Below are 23567 nucleotides of genomic sequence, written 5' to 3'. Positions count from 1 at the left end.
TCAAGGCAGCAACCAACCTCCAACTTCTCAGGACAACAAGGGAATGCCTCCCCTGGGCCCCGATCACATCCCTCCACAGTCTCTCGCCACTCCTTCGCCCCGACCTCGCCGCTCCTGCTGTATCTGCCCACGCTCCAACAAGAATTTTAAAAATCAGAGCAGGACCTGGATAATTTTCTCCCCCCTTCCTAACCCCAAGAAATCATCACAAATCATGCCATTTATTTCTATTGTATATTAAAAAAATTCCACCACTATTTTTCAAATAAGGATCTCCAAGGTTTCTTATACTTTTTCCCCCCATACCCCTCAGCCCAGCACTTGGTGTCACTCCCCTAACTCCAACCATATACAGGTTTTAGTATGTTGCAAATTTCCGGACACTAAATATATCGAGAGGTTTGAAGCTCTGTAATAAATCCCTGGCCCTCCTGGTTACTGCGTGCTAAAATAAGTCACTATTTATTATCTGGCTCAGTACACTGGCTATACGTACCTGCAGTCAGCACTTCTTCGTGATGTTCCACATCGTTAACATAATAAATTCCAGAGATTGTCTGTGTTTTTGTTGTACTTTAAGTTGAATAGATGCAGTGATATTGTTTGACATGGGCTACAATCAGGGCATGAGGCAGAAGAACTGTCCATTCAATGTCATGCCAGCTGGAGTGTTTGTCCTTGAGATTGTCACAGGAGAGGAGAATGAATCACTTCATTTCCCACACTATATTGCAACTGTGCAATCCATGGCCGGTGTTACAACGAGTCAATATTACTGTACCAAAATAACTGCAATCTAGAATAGTCAGAAAATGAAAACTTTGGGGAATAAGAGGCCATCTAATCAAGAACAGACAACAACTGCAGAAAATGGCTTCTGTGGAGTTTTTTTTCTCCCCTTGCTTCACTCTTCTAAAAGTGTTGATGTGCTGGGGTACAGTTCCATAGGCCATTCTTCATGTGTGAGCCTGGACAGACACTGCATGTCAGGAGGCTACTCATTCTAGGATGGCATCAGCTCTCCAGCACACAGCAACGGCTGCGAAGAGGGCGACTGGATTGGACGTCACCAAGGTCCAGGTTGCTGATTGGAGCGTGGGCAGGTACAGCAGGAGCGACGAGTGATCGTGGAGCAACGTGATCGGGGCCCAGGAGAGGCGCGAGTTTGGGGCCCAGGGGCAGCACGGGCCAGCCCACACTGCAATATGTGTGCGCACTAGGCCCGTGCAGCAGAGCTGGTCTCCAGTCGTCTTGTCACTGGACCAAGACCTAGCTCTGTCAAGCCCGTGTGGTGGCTGGTGTGCAACGGCCGCCACAGGTTAAAAAAATCCACGCACAGGCATCTTCCACCCTTCAGGATGTAGTTCGGGATCCGGAATATTAGGTCCTTCATTGAAACACCTTGTGAACTCATCCCTTTTTGTTGTGGAAGCAAGTCATCCTTGCTTCGAGGGACTGCCCATGATGATGATGATGATGATGATGATGATGATGGTATCACAGTCGAGCTCCATGTTCTGCTGACCTGATGGCCACATACTCACATTCCACAGATGGCCAATGATCAGTGGTAGGAACCATTGCTGATTTTATTTCCCTCCCAAGAGTACTAGGGGCCGAAAGTGCCCACCACCCAAAACAGGGCGCACCCTCTGTTTTTTTAAGTTTTTGTCCACCGCAACCCATGCGGCAGAGATGCTGTCGATATTCGGCACTTTGAAGTTTATTTTCGGTCGGGGACGGGTGCTGTGGCGGCTGAGAGGCGGAAGTGCCCTTGTAGCGGGCCGGCTGCCCCGACCAGTCATCAGCAGTACGCGGATGATGTCAGCGCCGACAGGAAACAACCTCCCTCCCCTTCAGTTAAAGGGGAGGGCCGCTGCGAACTCTGCATATTTTCCTCTTAGCTTCACTGGGCCTGCTGGCGGCCCGGCCAAACCCGGGGGCATAATTGTCGGGCCGACCTGACAGTCAGCCGACAATAAAAAAAATAAAATGGCGTCACCGGCAGCGCCACCTCCCCTTTAAGGGCGGCCATGACGCCGACCAACATGTGCACCGACAGAAAATGAGGTTGGCGCGGGTTGGCAAGGGGTTGGTGGGTGCACGCCACAGTGGGAAAACGGGAGGAGTGGTCCCCTACATCGCTCCGACCCTGAGGGATGGCAATGTTTAAAATGGTGGCCATTCCGTGCCACCCCATTCAGGTGGCCAGATGCCTTATCAGAAAGGCAATTTCAGCCCCCCACCCACCCAAGGTCAATTGTGACACCTCAATTGTTGTCCCAGTTGAGATAATCTAACTGAGCAGTCTAGAGATCCAACCTGGAACCTTTTGGTCTACTTAGCTTATTGAATCATCATTGCTCACTGGCCCATCCCGAGAGTTGTTTCTGACATTTTTAAGCCATGTGTTTGTTCTTGGTGGCTTTTTCTGCTCTTCAAAAAGTGAAACACATTAGAATTGAAAATGAAATATTGTTCCATTTATTTCTCTGAGTGAGCATCAAGGATTCCCATGGCAGGCAGAGAGGTTACATCCAGAGTAAAGCTCCCTCTACACTGTCCCATAAAGTGATCACACATCAGATACATGGGTACAGGCTTGGCTCAGTGATAGCACTCACCTGAGTCAGGAGGTCAAGCCCTACTCCAGAGACTTGAGCATGTAATCTAGGCTGACACTTCAGAGCTATATTGATGGAGTGCTGCGCTGTCGGAGGTGTTAGCGTTTGGATGACACGTTAAACCGAGGCCCCGTGTGCCCTCTTGGATGAACATAAAAGATCCCGTGGCACTATTTGAACAAGAGCAAGGCAATTATCCCGATGCCCTGGCCAATATTTATCCCTCAACCAACATCACTAAAACAAATTATCTGATCTTTTATCTCATTGCTGTTTGTGGGAGCTTCCTGTGCACAAACTGGCTGCAGTATTTCCATGCATTATCACAGTGATCATATTTCAAAAGTTCTTCACTCACTGTGAAGCCCTTTGGGATGTCCTGAGGAAGTGAAAGAAACTATATAAATGCAAGTTAAAGTTCCCTTGGCTCTACCCCAACAAGATGCCTCAGTCTCAACCTCAAAAAGGACCGTCACATTTTGTCCATTTCCCACACCAACTGCCCTGTAGCCTCTGATTCAGATTGCTAATTCATTTAGGTCAGATTTGGACAGTGGTGCCATTGGAAACTATGTCAAGACTGCCCAAAGCTTCACACTTATCAGAGAAAATGGACTCTCACCCATTGGTTAGGGCTGTTTTCAAACCTGGATCACAAAGATGAAAGGTCCATGTCCCAAACATTATATTATCCAGTATCTGCTGTACATTTTAGTCCCATGACAATTTTATTTCCTCCCCTCCTTTCCTGAATATACAGACCACTTGCAGAGATATGGTTCAACAGTGACCCTTCCAAAAGAGCTGCCATTCACACCCGAACTCCAATAGTGAGCTTCAGCAAGGACATCAGAGCTCAGCCTGATCCCATTCCCAACCAGGACCCATACACACACACACACACACTTCTGACGAAGGGTCACAGACCTGAAACGGCAACGGTGTTTCTCTCTCCGCGGATACTGCCTGGCCTACTGAGTGTTTCCAGCATTTTATTATTTTGTTTCGGATTCCAGCATCCGCAGTATTTTGCTGTCATACACAATTCTTGTAGGGTTCATTGGATAATGACCCGGACTAGAACACAGACACGGGCAAGGGATCGAACCAGGAAAATTCCTAGTCCAAGATGTTCATAGAAACATAGAAAATAGGTGCAGGAGTAGGCCATTCGGCCCTTCGAGCCTGCACCACCATTCAATAAGATCATGGCTGATCATTCCCTCAGTACCCCATTCCTGCTTTCTCTCCATACCCCTGGATCCCTTTAGCCGCAAGGGCCATATCTAACTCCCTCTTAAATATATCCAACGAACTGGCATCAACAACTCTCTGCGGTACAGAATTCCATAGGTGTCCATCAGACTAACTAGACGACATACCTGGGGTGTCTTCTGTACAATTTAACGTATATTATAAAGTTTAACAGTGAATATATACAGATTTTTAATAGCAAGTAGCATTCTTGAAATAATCACCATTGTAGTGAGGTGCAGAGGTATAAATAACGGTGTGTTTGACTCCTTAGAAGCCCCCAGGTACAAACATGTAGAAGATTATCAACAATGTGAATTGATGCAACCGCAGCACCTCAGAGAACTAGTTCACAAATAAAACCACTCCAACCAGAAAGGCATTTATCATCAAAAGTATTTCAAAGCCTCAATGGTTCAGTTGGTAAATGCTCTGTTCATTGTGCTACTGAGCGAGAGAGACCAGAAGGTCCCTGGTCTGTCCTGAATTAGCTCAATCAGCCTGGCAGCAGGAGGAGTGATAAATCACCCCTAAGCTAGAGATGGACAAAATCAGCCATGGTCCTTGGTCCCAATCTCTATCCAGCATCTCCTGAATGTAACTTTGTGGACATTTTAAGAAACACACACAGGCATGTAAAAAGGCTTTAGAATTAACCACAGAAACCACACAACTGCCAGCAAACCCCCGTCTAACCCCAGCTCCGTCACACACACTGGCAACTGCAAACTTCTTACTCCTCCAATTTTTCTCTCCTGACTTTTGCCAAGTACATCTCCACACGGGCCAGCAACCCTCCAGGATCTTCATGCATGAGCCTTGATTTGCGAGCGTTGGCAGACTATTCCACCATGGAGGCATCATAATTTTGCCTTTAGCTGATGCCCACACACGTGATTTTTGCTGAAAGTGCATTGGATAGCAATCAGGAACAGGAACCCTGGCTGATTTTTTCCCCTCCTTAATGCTGGGGCACTGAGGCCAGTTGCAGCAGTCCTGTTGCAGCAGTCCTACTAGCACCCTTGGTTGAGATCAGCTGACACCACAGAACAGGGATCAAACCTTGGCCAACCTGTTCTTTATTTATGTCTCAGTCAGTCACTGTCTCTGCAACTGAGTCATCAGGGGAGCCCCAACTGTGCAGTTACTTAAATATGTGCTTTTTAGGTCTGTCACTTCTGGATTCATGTGCCCGTCGGGACAATTTTCTGGGTATACAGGCTGGCAGATTTTAAATGGGAAACATCCTCACCAATAAAAAACAGGATTTGGCAAAACTTTGTTTCGGACGAGAAATGAACCAGAAGTGTCACATAGCATGCGAGTCCCAGAGACACATTTCAACACAATCTATGTCACTGAGATATGCTTAGATATAAAAGTTGAGGTTTGCCAAACACTTTTACAGGAAGATAGTGCCCCTTTAAGAATGATTTTTTTTTTATATATACATGGTTACAAAAACATTTGCAGAGTTTCCCAATATTATATCAAACCACAGTTATGTTAACCTCGCAGAGTGGGAAACAATCGAAATAATGGCACTCCGGCAAGAGAAAGATCCCGACATGGAATTAGAGTAATCCAGAACAGAGGAGCTCTCTGATGGCTCGGTTGGTGAATGCACTACCTGATGTGGTAGGGATACGGTAGGGAGTTCCAGATTTGATGCTAGTCCATGGTGAACTAGCTGATCACAGCCAGGGCAGCAGCAGCAGTGTACAACAGGCCTCAGCAACCCTGGGCTAGAAAGGGGGAAATCGTACTGTTTTCCTGCTCCTAATCACTATCTAGGTGACCCATTCTGGACAGTGTAAACATGTGGTCAGACTGGGCTCAGCTGTGATGCTTTCACAGTGAAATAGTCTGCTGAACCTCACTGTCTAGGCTCACACATTAATAACCTCTTGCCCACGATCTGTTGGCCGTGAAACTATACCCAGCAGCAATTAATGCCTTCAGGAAAAGGGGAGAAAACTGGGGGGAAAGATAGAGAAAAAAATTACATCCCGTAATGTCACTGTTAACATGCAAAGTGCGTACAGAGGCAGGTAAGTAGCACACTATTCATCCCCTGAAAGAAGCAAAGATCTCAACTTCTGATTTAAACAAGGGAGAGAGAAGGAATGACAATTAGATGGTGCTAGCCACAGACCACAAGAAAATGAGTCTGTTGATGTGTGTGTGTCTTCCTCTGTGCCTTTTAATTGTCTCTCTAGCCCCAAACCTCTATCAATGTGTCTCTGTCTAGAGATAAACTTCAACAGCTGAATGCCCCTTTCTCATTCCTGACTTTTCTAGACTTCTTGTGCTTTCTATTTCTATCTGTGTGAGAGGGTCTGTGTATCACAAGCCAGGAGATGGATGAAGAGCTCATTAGAAGTCACAAATCCACATCTAATTTATACTTTCCACTGTATTATACAGCGTCTGTAGCACATCATTAAACGGCAGTTCACTATCATCGCCTGAGTTACAACCAGGCAGAAAAGGCAGGATTGTCAGCATTTAATACATAAACACTGCCGTCTGGTTTCTCATCCCACTCATTTCAAGCTCCCCGACCACTCCAGCTCGCCAAGCCTCCCCTTCCATCCCCAGTCCGTTTCCTGTCAAAGACACCACTCGGTCTGCATCATAACTGGTGACGGCAGAAGCTTCCCTGTTGCTAACACAGGAAAGCAGCTGTAATTCAACAGGGTTCAGACTTACCGTTTCCACATACTGCCGGGAGCTGCCCTGGCTCCAGTGCAATGGGTCACAGCTGTAGCCCCATTACATGCAGAGGGCTGAGATGCTGGCTTCTGGCACTGCAACACTGGGGGAGCTTACCCCAGACCAGCGCTGAGGATACTCTCTCTCTCTCTCTCTCTGTCTGTCTGTCTGTCTCCAGTTCACTGCATTCTCCAGCACTCGGCACCAACAGGAACAGCTCAGAAGCCTCGACTCAATGTCACATGACCACATGTAGCGAGCTCAGTCCTGAATAATGAAACATGTGACTCTCCAGCATCATATGACCAACAGGCAGCTCCGGTTGACAGATAGCAAGCAAAGAAAGCCTCTGCAATGGAATGCTTTCAGTAGGGGAGAGAGGCTTCCCTTTCCAAGCAAACCTGACTCCCACAGCCGGCTGCCTGAATAGCACAGCGAGCTGCTCAAAGGCTCCGCAGCTCCAGACTTTACTGAACACTCAAGGTTTTCCAAACTCGTGCAACAATTTATCTGCGGGCTCAACTCAAGTCACAGCCAGACACAGCCAGTGATCGGCAATGCAAAACAATCCCAGCTTTCATTTCAATTAAAAAAGGCCAGCAGAATTCCGTTCCAAGATTGAGCCATTTTCCCCAACTATCTTTCTCCTGAAGGCACCACTTTTTGCTGCTGGATATAATTGCACAGTGCCCCGCCCAAGTGGCCCATTCTTCACGTAGTCAGCCCAGACAGACAGTTTTACCGCACAATTTAACGGTGGTTGGATCCTGTCATCTCCCAACATTCACATACTGCCAGCAGGAATAGTGATCAGGAGCAGGGTGGCTTGGCTGACTCTGCCCACTGCCATCGCTAGCGGACTGGGCGCAGACTGGGAATCGAACTGGTGGTCTCCGGCTCTGTGTGACTCAGTGCACACCAGGCCATCCGTGTGCCGGTAAACACCCTGCTGTCAGAGGCACGCAGATTGTGGACTCCATGTGAATACTCGAGCCCTCAGCCACATCTCCCGGACAACTCGTCATCATAGGCAGTCCCTCCACATCGAGGGAGACTTGCTTTCACTCTTAAAATGAGTCCTTAGGTGGCTGAACAGTCCAATACGGATATTACAGTCACTGTCACAAGTGGAGCATCAGTCTTACCGTGACAGCATGTGTTGATAGCATATATGCTGGCACACCTAATTCTGTCAGCATGTAACAACAGAGCCAAATCCCACTGTAAAACAGAGCCCTCCTTTACACAGCCTTCAGTAAGAAGCAGCAGTGCACACAATGAAAGTATTTTGTGGATCATGGATCTCCACTCAAGGATTCGAAACATCGAAACATAGAAAATAGGTGCAGGAGTAGGCCATTCGGCCCTTCTAGCCTGCACCGCCATTCAATGAGTTCATGGCTGAATATTCAACTTCAGTACCCCATTCCTGCTTTCTCGCCATACCCCTTGATCCCCCTAGTAGTAAGGACCTCATCTAACTCCTTTTTGAATATATTTAGTGAATTGGCCTCAACAACTTTCTGTGGTAGAGAATTCCACAGATTCACCACTCTCTGGGTGAAGAAGTTCCTCCGCATCTCGGTCCTAAATGGCTTACCCCTTATCCTTAGACTGTGACCTCTGGTTCTGGACTTCCCCAACATTGGGAACATTCTTCCTGCATCTAACCTGTCTAACCCCGTCAGAATTTTAAATGTTTCTATGAGGTCCCCTCTCAATCTTCTGAACTCCAGTGAATACAAGCCCAGTTGATCCAGTCTTTCTTGATAGGTCAGTCCCGCCATCCCGGGAATCAGTCTGGTGAACCTTCGCTGCACTCCCTCAATAGCAAGAATGTCCTTCCTCAGGTTAGGAGACCAAAACTGTACACAATACTCCAGGTGTGGCCTCACCAATGCCCTGTACAACTGTAGCAACACCTCCCTGCCCCTGTACTCAAATCCCCTTGCTATGAAGGCCAACATGCCATTTGCTTTCTTAACCGCCTGCTGCACCTGCATGCCAACCTTCAATGACTGATGTACCAGGACACCCAGGTCTCTTTGCATCTCCCCTTTTCCTAATCTGTCACCATTCAGATAATAGTCTGTCTCTCTGTTTTTACCACCAAAGTGGATAACCTCACATTTATCCACATTATACTTCATCTGCCATGCATTTGCCCACTCACCTAACCTATCCAAGTCGCTCTGCAGCCTCACAGCATCCTCCTCGCAGCTCACACTGCCACCCAACTTAGTGTCATCCGCAAATTTGGAGATACTACATTTAATCCCCTCATCTAAATCATTAATGTACAGTGTAAACAGCTGGGGCCCCAGCACAGAACCTTGCGGTACCCCACTAGTCACTGCCTGCCATTCTGAAAAGTACCCATTTACTCCTACTCTTTGCTTCCTGTCTGACAACCAGTTCTCAATCCATGTCAGCACACTACCCCCAATCCCATGTGCTCTAACTTTGCACATCAATCTCTTGTGTGGGACCTTGTCGAACGCCTTCTGAAAGTCCAAATACACCACATCAACTGGTTCTCCCTTGTCCACTCTACTGGAAACATCCTCAAAAAATTCCAGAAGATTTGTCAAGCATGATTTCCCTTTCACAAATCCATGCTGACTTGGACCTATCGTGTCACCTCTTTCCAAATGCACTGCTATGACATCCTTAATAATTGATTCCATCATTTTACCCACTACTGATGTCAGGCTGACCGGTCTATAATTCCCTGTTTTCTTTCTCTCTCCTTTTTTAAAAAGTGGGGTTACATTGGCTACCCTCCACTCCATAGGAACTGATCCAGAGTCAATGGAATGTTCGATTGATCGATCTCCCACCATTACTTTGATAAGGGGAGGGCATTTTGCTAACTTAGTTCATCTATCCAGAGTAATAAAATACTTACAATCCCCCTTCTCATCATCTAACTACCTTGAGTGAATCGAAGATTTCCAGCTGCATTATCCTACCCAGAATATTCATTCCACATGTTCATCGCGGCAGTGTGAAATACACCCCAAGAGGTTCTTCGTGACATTAGACACAAATTGTCTTATGGCCAGTTTTTGCCCACTTTCCCTTGTTCGAGTGAATTAGTTTACCTTATCTATACCGATCAATATTTTGAAAATGCCTTGCAAAATCCCCTCTTAGTTACGGAATCAAAATGGCATCCAACACATTATCCAATTTAATAGTATCAATTAGAAAGCCACGAAACCTAGAACAGATCCCAGTCAAGGCCTCTCCGACCGGGTTTCCACCCGTTGTCTGCCGCACGCCGACCCCTTACCACCCGGCGGGAAATTGCCCCCCGCAGGAGCGCAGCCACCGCCGGTCGGTGCCATCGACAGCTTCGTGAGGGGGGCAGCTGCCGGCGGCTGGGCGGTGCGTCCGCCCTTAAAGGTGAGGGCGCAACGCCGCGGCCGCCATTTTGTTTCAATTGTCGGCCAACTCTACAGTCGGCTTGACAATATGGCGGCCGCTGGTTCGGCCAGGTGCTAACAGGTAGCCCGGTGACCGCTCTTGGATGCCGCTCCGCATCGCTGGCCCAGCCGAACCCCTCCCTGGTGACCCAAGGAGGCTTCACTCGGCCTCGCAGTGTCCCTTCCCTTTAAGTAAAGGGGCAGAACCTTGCTACGCTTCAATGCATGCTGATGTCACCACCCCGCTCCGGACACAAATCTGCCACTACACCGGCTCAAACAGCGTCCCAAAGCACTGGGAGGCGGTGACAAAGTTAAAGATATGAATTTCCCGCCTCCTCCCTTCGGCCCTGTACGTTGTACACACAGGGAACTGAAACCACGACCAGCTCTCAGGCCCTCTCCAGGGTTTGTAAACCACCAACCTTCTTTCTTAAGAGTGTAAATTGATTAAAATTGCAATCTTTCGCCAGGATAAGGCATGCCCAAAAAGCTCAACCCCCGGCAATCTCGGTATCCACAAATTAGAACTGCAGGTTAAAGTTGATGTGGATGTATAGTAACTGTCATGTATGTAACCTCTATGTAAAACCACTGCAATACTGTATATACTTAAGAAATGCACACCTTGACCACAGGGGGTGAACTTGTGGGAGACACTCCTTACCTGGTCATCCAGGTGTATAAAGGGAGGTCCCACGCAAGGTTATCACTTCTTGGTGCTGCGAATAAAGGTTCAGGTCATAGAGTGACCTTGTCCATAGAATGTGCCTCGTGTGGGTTTTGTGCTATTGCGAGAGGACATTACATTGGCGATGAGAAACGGGAATCAACGACCCACGAGAATGGCCACCGGTAGCACAGAGGAATGGTACTGTGTTGGTGCGGACTGGAACGATTTCATTGAGAGGCTCCAGCAAAGCTTTGTTACAAAAGAATGGCAGGGAGATGCAGCGGCCGACAAGCGAAGGGCTCATCTGCTGACCAGTTGCGGACCTAAGACCTACGCACTCATGTAGGACCTACTAGCATCCGAAAAGCCAGCGGACAAAACCTTTGAAGAGCTCAGCAAACTAAACGGTGAGCACCTCAAACCGGCGAGCAGCATACACATGGCCCGACACAGATTCTATACCCAGCGACGTAGTGAAGGACAGAGCATACCGGACTTCGTTGTGGACCTCCGGCGCTTGGAGGTTCACAGACGCCTGCAGGGGGGAGATGTTAAGGGACTTCTTTATGGAGGGCATCGGTCATGCGGGGATTTTCCAAAAGTTAATTGAGACCAAGGACTTGACCTTGGAAGCGGTGGCGTTGATGGCTCAGACTTTCATGGCGGGGGAGGAGGAAACCAAAATAATATACGCGCGCAATTCTGCCTCCAACGCGGCGATGGATCAGGGCATCAATATCATAAACGCGACTCAGAGCCCTGCAGGCAGGCAAGGGCAGTTCAACAAACCCCAGGCAGCAATAGACCCCAGAGTAGGTTTTCAACAGAGACAATGGTAGGCTGAACGGACATTTACGCCATCACAGTGGACAATGCGGCTCGAGATGGGGCCATTGACACCCACTAACAGGGTACTCAAGAGCAGTCAAAGGGACAATCAACGAGGAATGACGGGTCATAGCTCCTTTGTTCACAACAATGGGAATCTCAGCTCATGCTGGAGGTGTGGGGGCAAACACTCTGCCAGGATTTTCAGGTTTCAACAATTTGCCTGCAGAAATTGCAACCTCAGTGGCCATTTAGCTTGAATGTGCAGGAAGCCTGTAATCAGGCTAATTTACGAGGTGGATGGACCAGAAGAGGGCTCTGTGAGGCAGGATGACTCTTGGGGCAAATCAATGGATACTGAAGTTCATGTGGCAAACATTCACAGCTCATATACCAAAACGCTACCAATGATGATGAAGGTTTTATTAAATGGCATCCCTGTACGCATGGAGCTGGACACAGGGGCCAGCCAGTCATTCATGAGCGTTCAACAATTCGAAAAGCTATGGCCACTCAAAGCCAGTAAACCCAAACTAGAACGCATCGAGACACAACTACGAACGTATACCAAAGAAATCATTCCAGTACAAGGCAGTGCCATGTTGGCGGTCACACACAATGGATCAGTGAACCGGCTGCCGCTCTGGATTGTCCCGGGCAATGGTCCCATACTGTTGGGGAGGAGCTGGTTAACTGAGATGAACTGGAAATGGGGGGATGTGCACGCAATGTCATCTGTGGAGCGAAGTTCGTGCTCACAAGTCCTACAACAATTTGAGTCACTATTCCAACCTGGCGTCGGGACGTTCAAAGGTACCAAAGTAGTGATACGCATCACTCCGGATGCCAGACCAGTGCACCACAAAGCCAGAGCGGTGCCGTATGTGATGCGGGAGAAAATTGAGAGCGAATTGGACCGTTTGTTGTGAGACGGCACCATCTCGCCCGTTGAATTCAGCGACTGGGCGAGCCCCATCATTCTCGTCCTAAAAGCGGATGGTTCTGTCAGGATCTGTGGCGACTACAAGGCCACCATCAATCGGGTGTCCCTACAAGATCAATACCTGCTCCCGAGAGCGGAAGATCTTTTTGCCACACTGGCAGGCGGCAAGCTGTTTACCAAGTTGGACCTCACTTTAGCCTACATGACCCAAGAACTGGCCGACGAATCTAAACTACTGACCACCATCATCACGCACAAGGGACTGTTCATTTACAACAGGTGCCCGTTTGAAAAATCGCGGCCGCTGATCGAATGCCAAAGAAACATGGAAAGCTCAAATCCATTCCTGGAACAAATGTATTTCAGGACGACATCCTCATCACGGGTCGTGACACCGAGGAACACCTCCACAACCTGGAGGAGGTGCTACGCCAACTGGACCGGGTAGGCCTGTGACTCAAGAAGTCTAAATGTGTGTTTTTGGCTCCTGAGGTTGAGTTTCTGGGCAGGAGGATTGCTGCAGATGGGATTCGGCCCACCGAATCCAAAACAGAGGCAATTCGATGAGCGCCCAGGCCCGGCAACACATCGGAGTTGCATTCATTTCTGGGACTCTTGAACTATTTCGGGAACTTTCTGCCGAACTTAAGTACGCTGTTGGAGCTGCTACACGTGCTCCTGCGTAAGGGTTGCGATTGGTTTTGGGGGTACTGTCAGGAACGGGCTTTCAATCGAGCGCGGAACCTACTTTATTCAAATAAGTTATTGACCCTGTATGACCCTTGTAAGAAATTGGTTCTGACATGTGATGCATCATCCTATGGGGTTGGGTGCGTGTTGCAGCAGAGTAATACTGAGAGCCAACTGCAACCTGTGGCTTATGCCTCCAGGTCGCTTTCTCAAGCAGAACGGGGATATGGGATGGTTGAGAATGAGGCATTCGCATGTGTCTATGGTGTAAAAAAAATGCATCAGTACCTTTTTGGCAGGAGGTTCCAATTAGAAACAGACCACAAGCCGTTAACATCCCTGTTGTCAGACAGCAAGGCTGTCAATTCCAACGCGTCAGCTCGCATACAGGGATGGGCTCTCACGCTGCCTGTTTATGATTACTCCATCCGGCACCGGCCTGGCACTGAAAAGTGCGCTGACGCGCTCAGCAAGCTTCCACTGGCCACCACCGAGGGGGCAGCGGAGCAAAGCGCTGAGATGGTCATGGCCGTTGATGCCTTTGACAGCGCAGGCTCCCCCATCACAGCCCGCCAGATCAAAATCTGGACAAACAGAGATCCCCTCCTATCTCTGATTAAGAAATGTGTCCTGACTGGGGATTGGGCGCCCGCACACGGAGCATGCCCCGAGGAGGTCAGACTGTTTCACTGTCGGCTGGATGAGCTCTCCATACAAGCCTACTATGGGGCAGCCGGGTAGTCATGCCCCAGAGGGGCAGGGAGGCATTCATCAGGAAACTCCACAGTGAGCATCCAGGCATCGTGCTGATGAAGGCCATTGCCCGGTCACATGTTTGGTGGCCGGGAATTGATTCAGACCTGGAACACTGTGTTCGCAGGTGCACGACGTGTGCCCAGCTGGGTAATGCCCCCGGGAGGCTCCCGCTCAGCCCGTGGCCCTGGCCCACCAGGCCATGGTCACGTATTCATGTAGACTACGCGGGCCCATTCATGGGAAGAATGTTTCTCATTGTGGTAGATGCGTACTCGAAATAGATCAAGTGCATCATTTTGAATTCGTGCACGACATCCACCACTGTGGAGAGTCTATGTGCGGTCTTTGCAGCCCACGGCTTGCCGGACATCCTTGTTAGCGATAATGGCCCATGTTTCACAAGCTACAAATTCCGGGATTTAATGTCGGGCAATGGCATCAACCATGTCAGGACAGCACCGTTCAAGCCGGCCTCCAATGGCCAGGCGGAACGTGCGGTCCAAATCATTAAACAAGGCATGCTCAGGATTTAAGGACCCTCCTTTCAATACAGTCTATCGCGCCTCCTGCTGGCCTACAGGTCCCGAACGCATTCGCTCATGGGGGTCCCGCCCGCTGAGCTACTTATGAAACGAACACTCAAAACTCGGTTGTCCCTCATTCACTCAGTCCTGACTGACATAGTTGAGGGCAAGCGCCAGTCCCAAAACGAGTACCATAACCGAAATTCAAGGGGGAGATGTATAAAAATAAATGACCCCGTATTTGTCCTCAATCATGCCGTGGGGCCCAAATGGCTTGAGGGTACTGTAATAGACAAAGAGAGGAATAGGGTCATCGTGGTTAAACTTAACAATGGGAAGATATGCCGTAAGCATCTGGACCAAGTAAAAAAAAGGTTCAGCATGGACACTGAGGAACCTGAGGAAGATCATGAGATGGTGCTTACACCACCGCCAGTGAACGAGCAACAAGAACATTCAGCAGCATGCACAGTCCCGGCGGTCAGCCCGGACAGGCCGGAATCACCACAGGGGACAGACACTCACGCCAAGGCTCAACAACCAGAGCCCCAACTGCGGCGCTCCACGAGGGAGCGTAGACCACCTGAAAGACTTAACCTATGATCTCAATAAGACTTTGGGGGGGTAAGTGATGTCATGTGTGTAACCTCTATGTAACACCACTGCAATACTGTATATACTTAAGAAATGAACACCTTGACCACAGGGGGCAAACTTGTGGGAGACACTCCTTACCTGGTCATCCAGGTATATAAAGGAAGGTCCCATGCAGGGTCATCGCTTCTTGGTGCTGTGACTAAAGGTTCAGGTCATAGAGTGACCTTGTCCATAGTGGGTTTTGTGCTATTGAGGGAGGACATTACAGAAACAAATATATAGTTCTGGACCTTGACAGCGAGGCCGCACTTAATTTGAACAAATTCAAACATTTAGTCTGAAACATTTACTCTGAAGCTCAGTGAGTCCTCCCAGCCAGCACTGTGATATTGACCGCACCACCAGTGACATTAATCCAGTTCCCTCACACACTCAGTCTCAATAACTGCTCCCTGCCAACACCGTATTACTGACTGCATTGTTACTGATATTAGTTCAGTTCCCTTGCAGTGTGCTATACTAGTTAAGTCATAATTCTTTGTAATACAGGCTTTGAAAGTTCAGTTCTCCAATTGAATCAGCTGGTGTGGTGCTGAGCCACATGGACCAAGGTAGTCGCAGGTTCGTTCCCCACTCACTGATCTCAGCGGTCACTTGGTTTCAGCGCCCTAGGCTAATGTCGACAAAAGCCAGCCAAGCATCCTGTTCCTCCTGCTGGGATATGAATCTCTAGGGGCACTGGGCTCGGATGTCCCGAGGATCGACTGATGCCGACACACGGTGTTCAGATTCACACAATGTACATTTGGAACCAAACCGCAACAAGGAGTCAAAGCCTTCTGAAGAGGAGAGGATAAAATCAATCAGGGTGCAGGGTGAACTTGTGGGAAAGGGGGCTACTGGATTCAGGAGTAAGACATAAACCTGGACATCCCCCTAAACAGCAGGGGAAAACCACATGTATCCATTCGGTACAAAGATCAGTTCATGGCCAATTGTAAAGTGCTAAATCCCACCCATTACAAGTCTGAGTATAAATAGCATTCCAAGGACACCTGTATGCACTTGCCTTTGAGGAGACTCTCAATGCTTCAGTGTTGGAGAAGGGCCACATGGCTGCACTCGGGCGAGGAGTTGCCCCAGAGGAATAACCGGGACCCTAAAAACTATACCAGTCCAGCTGCACATAAGGAAAGCCGACAGTCTCCACGTACTTGAAGGAAACCCACAGGTTCCTGTTCTCTGCGATGCCTACTTTGCCTGTAAACATGCGCAGCCCGGAGTGGGGGATGTGGTGAAATAGGACATTTTCAGTGACTGAACATTAACCCCAGGAATGCCAGGGGAAATGCAGAACCCACTCCTTCTTGCTGTGTGCAAATGAGATTGCTGATGTTAATTATTTAAAGTGGAGCCCGTGTGACAGTGCTCTGAATCACCAGCACAGGCCTCACATCTTTGCGCAAATAACCTGTGGCTTTAAATAATAAACATTACGGTTTACTTTTCTCCCTTTCACTCCTAAAGGCACCAGGCCCCCGTGGGTTAAGGTTCCACGGATGCTAGCCACCCCCTGATACCTCAGACGTGCTGTATATGTAAAGCTAGACAGTGAAGGGCAGCAGAAATCCTGTTGTGCATCAAAGTTGAGTCAAATCCTGTCCTCAAACAAAGTCCACGCACCTGTACTTCCAAAGGGGGCTCTGGATAATGATCAGCAACAGGATCCCAGGCTGGCTGCTTTCCTTCCCAGCACGGACAACGAAGCTCAACTGTGATGCCTCCGCTACTGAACTTAGCCAACTCAACACAGACTAGGAATCGAGCCAGAGACCTTCTATTCTGTGTGGCTCACCGTTATACACGGTGCAGTTACCCACTAAGCCATCAGGAGGACTCTTCTTTCAGTTGCTAACCATAAAAGAAACACCCATCTCTCCTGACAGAGATGTTAACAGAGCCTGACACAGACATGATAACGACCTCAGTTGAAAAAGACTTTGAACAAACTTAGTCAGCACAGTAAACTTGCAACGCCGCCCAGAGTCACCGAGTGCAGTGTTAGAACATTCTAGACCCTGACAAACGCAGTCATTATTACAAGTTACAAAGCTGGAACTGTAAAGTGTAATCACATCCGATAATGCACCCGCACCAAAAACTGACGCAAGGTTAATCCCTCTCCCGCTGTAACCAGGGTGCAACATAGCGAGCGGCTTACCACCAGTTCAAAGCTTTATTCATAGAGCTATGATGCCTCAGAATGGAGGCCCAAGGGGTATTGTGAGAACAAAGAACAAAAACAAATAGAAAATGGTTGAGCTATCGGGAAAGATTAGAAAAGCTTAAACTATACATCATAGAAAGTCGTTAAAGGGGGAGGCAACCTCACTATATTAAGTGATATAAACACATTGATGTGTCAGAATATCAGTTCAAAGTAAATGAGATTAGGACCAGAGTACATATATTTCAATTCATGAAGATAAATTTAAAACAAACATTTTAAATGTCAAAATCCTGGAACTCCCGCCCGAACAGCACTGTGGGAGCACCTTCACCACACGGACTGCACCACCTTCTCAAGGGCAACTAGGAATGGGCAATAAATGCCGGCCTTGCCAGCAATGCCCACTCCCTGTGAATGAAGAAATAAAAAGTACAAAACATTCTTTACTCAGAGTGAGGAATATTCAGAACAATCTGCCAGGCAGGATACTACAGACAGTTGTTTAAGATACAGCTGATTGCTATAAAGTGGAGAGCTAAAGTAAGAACATAAGAAATAGGAGCAAGAGTAGGCCATTTGGCCCCTCGAGCTTGCTCCACCATTGAATAAGATCATGGCTGATCTGATCAGGAACTCAGCTCCACTTCCCTGCCCGCTCCCCATAATCCCTTATTCCCTTATTGCTCAAAAATCTGTCTATCTCTGCTTTAAATATATTCAATGACCCAGCTTCCACAGCTCTCTGGGGCAGAGAATTCCATAGATTTACAATCCTCTGAGAGAAGAAAATTCTCCTTATCTCAGTTTTAAATTTTCCTTATCTCAGCCTTATTCTAAGACTATGTCCCCTAGTTTTAGTTTCCCCTATGATGTGATTGGGATTACAGAGACGTGGCTCCAGGATGATCAGGGCTGGGAACTCAACATCCAAGGGTATTCAACATTCAGGAAGGATAGAATAAAAGGAAAAGGAGGTGGGGTAGCATTGCTGGTTAAAGAGGAGATTAATGCAATAGTTAGGAAGGACATTAGCTTGGATGATGTGGAATCTATATCGGTAGAGCTGCAGAACACCAAAGGGCAAAAAACGTTAGTGGGAGTTGTGTACAGACCTCCAAACAGTAGTAGTGATGTTGGGGAGGGCATCAAACAGGAAATTAGGGGTGCATGCAATAAAGATGCAGCAGTTATCAATGGTGACTTTAATATGCATATAGATTGGGCTAACCAAACTGGAAGCAATACAGTGGAGGAGGATTTCCTGGAGTGCATAAGGGATGGTTTTCTAGACCAATATGTCGAGGAACCAACTAGGGGGAGGCCATCTTAGACTGGGTGCTGTGTAATGAGAGAGGATTAATTAGCAATCTCGTTGTGCGAGGCCCCTTGGGGAAGAGTGACCATAATATGGTGGAATTCTACATTAGGATGGAGAATGAAACAGTTAATTCAGAGACCATGGTCCAGAACTTAAAGAAGGGGAACTTTGAAGGTATGAGGCGTGAATTGGCTAGGATAGATTGGCGAATGATACTTCAGGGGTTGACAGTGGATGGGCAATGGCAGACATTTAGAGACCGCATGGATGAACTACAACAATTGTACACCCCTGTTTGGCGTAAAAATAAAAAAGGGAAGGTGGCTCAACCGTGGCTATCAAGGGAAATCAGGGATAGTATTAAAGCCAAGGAAGTGGCATACAAATTGGCCAGAAATAGCAGCGAACCCGGGGACTGGGAGAAATTTAGAACTCAGCAGAGGAGGACAAAGGGTATGATTAGGGCAGGGAAAATAGAGTACGAGAGGAAGCTTGCAGGGAACATTAAGACGGACTGCAAAAGCTTCTATAGATATGTAAAGAGAAAAAGGTTAGTAAAGACAAACGTAGGTCCCCTACAGTCAGAATCAGGGGAAGTCATATCGGGGAACAAAGAAATGGCAGACCAATTGAACAAGTACTTTGGTTCGGTATTCACTAAGGAGGACCCAACCAACCTTCCGGATATAAAAGGGCTCAGAGGGTCTAGTAAGAAGGAGGAACTGAGGGAAATCCTTATTAGTTGGGAAATTGTGTTGGGGAAATTGATGGGATTGAAGGTCGATAAATCCCCAGGACCTGATGGTCTGCATCCCAGAGTACTTAAGGAGGTGTCCTTGGAAATAGCAGATGCATTGACAGTCATTTTCCAACATTCCATAGACTCTGGAGTGGAGGGTAGCCAATATAACCCCACTTTTTAAAAAAGGAGGGAGAGAGAAAACAGGGAATTATAGACCGGTCAGCCTGACATCGGTAGTGGGTAAAATGATGGAATCAATTATTAAGGATGTCATAGCAGCGCATTTGGAAAGAGGTGACATGATAGGTCCAAGTCAGCATGGATTTGTGAAAGGGAAATCATGCTTGACAAATCTTCTGGAATTTTTTGAGGATGTTTCCAGTAGAGTGGACAAGGGAGAACCAGTTGATGTGGTGTATTTGGACTTTCAGAAGACTTGAGACAAGGTCCCACACAAGAGATTAATGTGCAAAGTTAAAGCACATGGGATTGGGGGTAGTGTGCTGACGTGGATTGAGAACTGGTTGGCAGACAGGAAGCAAAGAGTAGGAGTAAATGGGTACTTTTCAGAATGGCAGGCAGTGACTAGTGGGGTACCACAAGGTTCTATGCTGGGGCCCCAGCTGTTTACATTGTACATTAATGATTTAGACGAGGGGATTAAATGTAGTATCTCCAAATTTGTGGATGACACAAGTTGGGTGACAGTGTAAGCTGCGAGGAGGATGCTATGAGGCTGCAGAGTGACTTGGATAGGTTAGGTGAGTGGGCAAATGCATGGCAGATGAAGTATGTTGTGGATAAATGTGAGGTTATCCACTTTGGTGGTAAAAACAGAGAGACAGACTATTATCTGAATGGTGACAAATTAGGAAAAGGGGAGGTGCAACAAGACCTGGGTGTCATAGTACATCAATCATTGACGGTTGGCATGCAGGTACAGCAGGCGGCTAAGAAAGCAAATGGCATGTTGGCCTTCATAGCGAGGGGATTTGAGTACAGGGGCAGGGAGGTGTTACTACAGTTGTACAGGGCCTTGGTGAGGCCACACCTGGAGTATTGTGTACAGTTTTGGTCTCCTAACTTGAGAAAGGACATTCTTGCTATTGAGGGACTGCAGCGAAGGTTCACCAGACAGATTCCCGGGATGGCGGGACTGACATATCAAGAAAGACTGGATCAACTGGGCTTGTATTCACTGGCGTTCAGAAGAATGAGAGGGGATCTCATAGAAACGTTTAAAATTTTGACGGGTTTAGACAGGTTAGATGCAGGAAGAATGTTCCCAATGTTGGGGAAGTCCAGAACCAGGGGTTACAGTCTAAGGATAAGGGGTAAGCCATTTAGGACCGAGATGAGGAGAAACCTCTTCACCCAGATAGTGGTGAACCTGTGGAATTCTCTACCACAGAAAGTTGTTGAGGCCAATTCACTAAATATATTCAAAAAGGAGTTAGATGTAGTCCTTACTACTAGGGGGATCAAGGGGTATGGCGAGAAAGAAGGAATGGGGTACTGAAGTTCCATGTTCAGCCATGAACCCATTGAATGGTGGTGCAGGCTCGAAGGGCCGAATGGCCTGCTCCTGCACCTATTTTCTATGTTTCTATGAACTCATTGAATGGCGGTGCAGGCTCGATGGGCCAAATGGCCTACTCCTGCACCTATTTTCTATGTTTCTATGTTTCTATGAGTGGAAATATCTTCTTTGCATCCACCTTGTCAAGCCCCCTCATTATCTTATATGTTCAATAAGATCACCTCTCATTCTTCTGAACTCCAATGTGTATAGGCCCAATCTACTCAACCAATCATCATAAGTCAACCCCCTCATCTCCGGAATAAACTTAGTGAACCTTCTCTGAAGAGTCTCCAATGCAAGTATATCCTTCCTTAAATACGGAGACCAAAACTGTACGCAGTACTCTAGGTGTGGCCTTGCCAATACCCTGTACAGTTGTAGCAGGACTTCTCTGCTTTTATACTCTATCCCCCTTGCAATAAAGGCCAATATTCCATTTGTCTTCCTGATCACTTGCTGTACCTGCATACTAACTTTTTGTGTTTCATGCACAAGGACCCCAGGTCTCTCTGTACTGCAGCACTTTGCAATTTTTCTCCATTTAAATTATAATTTGCTTTTCTATTATTTCTGCCAAAGTGCATAACCTCACATTTTCCCACATTGTAGGGAGGCAAAAACTGATTTGAGATCTGCCACAAAAGATAAATCAAAGAGGAGGAAAGCAGCAGGTCTAGCAGCTCTCCACAACTGGTGCCTTCTACCCAGAGTCCCAATTTGGGGATCATGATTGGCCACACCCACTCTGAGAATTACAAATTACTGTGTGCACAAGTTGTGCCAGAAAATCTGGGTCCTTCTTGCTGAGAGTGAAAGAAATCAAGACAATGCAGTGGAGCTGGGGCTATTGCTATTCATTGTGGTAGTGAAAGTACTCCATCAAACCCACAGGCTGTAAAGCTTTAATAGAGGATTCGTACTCTCACTATGGATGCGGTGAAGGTCGTTCTGGATGGATGAGCTAACATGGTTTTGCACATCCATATCCAGCTTGGACCACGGAAGGTTTGGAGGAAAGCTTGTCCTCATCTGACAACCACATGCATACTTTCCAGCGGGGCTTACTGTATAAAGGTCAGAAGCAGGAAATCTGGCTGATTTAGTTCCCCTTTCTTACCCAGGAGAGCTGATGACAGTTGTCGTGCTGCTAGCATGTCCCCGGTGAATTCAGCTAACTCAACACAGACCAAGAATCAAACCTGGGACCTTCTGATTTATATGGCTCAATATTACATCAGTCAGTCCTTTTAACCATTTGATCATTAGGGGAACTGAACCAGCAGTGAAAACACAGGAACAGAGAACTCAACTCCAATGATCTTGTTTCATACCATTTCGATTGCAGCAGTTATCAGACTACATTTCTCCTTTAAAGTTGATCTTTCATGATTTTATATTACTTCAGAGTAATGCTCAGAACACAAAGGACTCTGAACAAGCTTTCTAATTGCCAGGGAGCAGATTAGGATATCTGAAAAGAACTTGGCGTCCACTGTGTATGATATTTATATTGGCTGCAGGCCAAAACTCAGTGAATGATGGCGAGTTAACGTGACCCACTTGTTTGAATAAGAATAAATCAGTATTGGTCAAGGTGAATTTGGGGCCATTCGTCTACTGTGAAGTGCAACTATACAACCTCAGTGAAAATGATAATTATACAGTTAAAAATTTATATATAATCTCAAACTTTACAAAACAAGGTCTATTTTTAATCTTCTCTTCACATCTTATGGTATCTCTGAGGCCAGGGAACAGATTCCACCGCTCCTCCAGTGTTTGGCAGGGCACAAAACTGCATCCCCTCTACCCCACAGCTCAGAAACAGAAACATAGAAAATAGGTGCAGGAGTAGGCCATTCGGCCCTTCGAGCCTGCACCACCATTCAATAAGATCATGGCTGATCATGCAACTTCAGTACCCCTTTCCTGCTTTCTCTCCATACCCCTTGATTCCTTTAGCGGTAAGGGCCACATCTAACTCCCTTTTGAATATATCTAACGAACTGGCCTCAACAACTTTCTGTGGTAGAGAATTCCACAGGTTCACAATTCTCTGAGTGAAGAAGTTTCTCCTCATCTCAGTCCGAAATGGCTTGCCCCTTATCCTTAGACTGTGACCCCTGGTTCTGGACTTCCCCAACATCGGGAACATTCTTCCTGCATCTAACATCTAACATCAGGGTGCGTCATGCACTGCATTCTGCTGCATGTATAGCCTAGGAAGCATCACACCCCAACCGACAACTTACTGCGTATGTTCCAAGTTTTGTGTCCGCCTTAGATATTATTTGCAATGTGGAACTTGCTACCACATGGAATGGTTGAGGCAATTAGCACAGATGCATTTAATGGGAAGCTAGATATGTACAAATGGCCCAACAGGCCTATGTCAATGTTTATACTCTACACCAGCTGTAAAATTCTATGTAATTCTATGTAATAAGCGATTCAGGTATCTGACACTCAGGAGTGTGCCAATATTTCCCTAATTATACAATAGCGTAACTCGGGATGTAACAATTGTACCTCCTTGTGATCGGAACAGGATCTTGTGTCTTACACACATGCCTTTCTCCAATCTTCAATCTGAAACACTCGATGAGACATAGCCAAATATAAATCATTAAGCTGCTTTATTTCAGACAGCAAGCGAATAGAGA

General features: G+C 47.2%; 1 protein-coding gene across 7 annotated transcripts in view; it reads right to left on the bottom strand.

The window, feature by feature from the left end:
- Window positions 1-23567, bottom strand: part of rab3il1 (RAB3A interacting protein (rabin3)-like 1) — a 234037-nt gene that overhangs the window by 89780 nt on the left and 120690 nt on the right. For 2 of the 7 annotated variants that reach the window (XM_070899828.1, XM_070899832.1), the window contains exon 1: window positions 6591-7115. The exons of 4 other annotated variants lie outside the window; for them this stretch is intronic. In XM_070899828.1, coding sequence (XP_070755929.1) covers window positions 6591-6601 — 11 coding nt within the window. In that variant the 5' untranslated portion in view covers window positions 6602-7115. Of the gene's footprint in view, window positions 1-6590; window positions 7116-16715; window positions 16794-23567 lie in introns of those variants that run through there. One more of the 7 variants, XM_070899833.1, reaches the window with a different exon arrangement.

This window comes from Pristiophorus japonicus, chromosome 14 (assembly GCF_044704955.1).
Source record: "Pristiophorus japonicus isolate sPriJap1 chromosome 14, sPriJap1.hap1, whole genome shotgun sequence".
In the NCBI taxonomy this organism is placed as follows: Eukaryota; Metazoa; Chordata; class Chondrichthyes; family Pristiophoridae; genus Pristiophorus; species Pristiophorus japonicus.
Note: the sequence above shows the minus strand (reverse complement) of the source record. Positions and strands in the feature narration are given on the sequence as shown.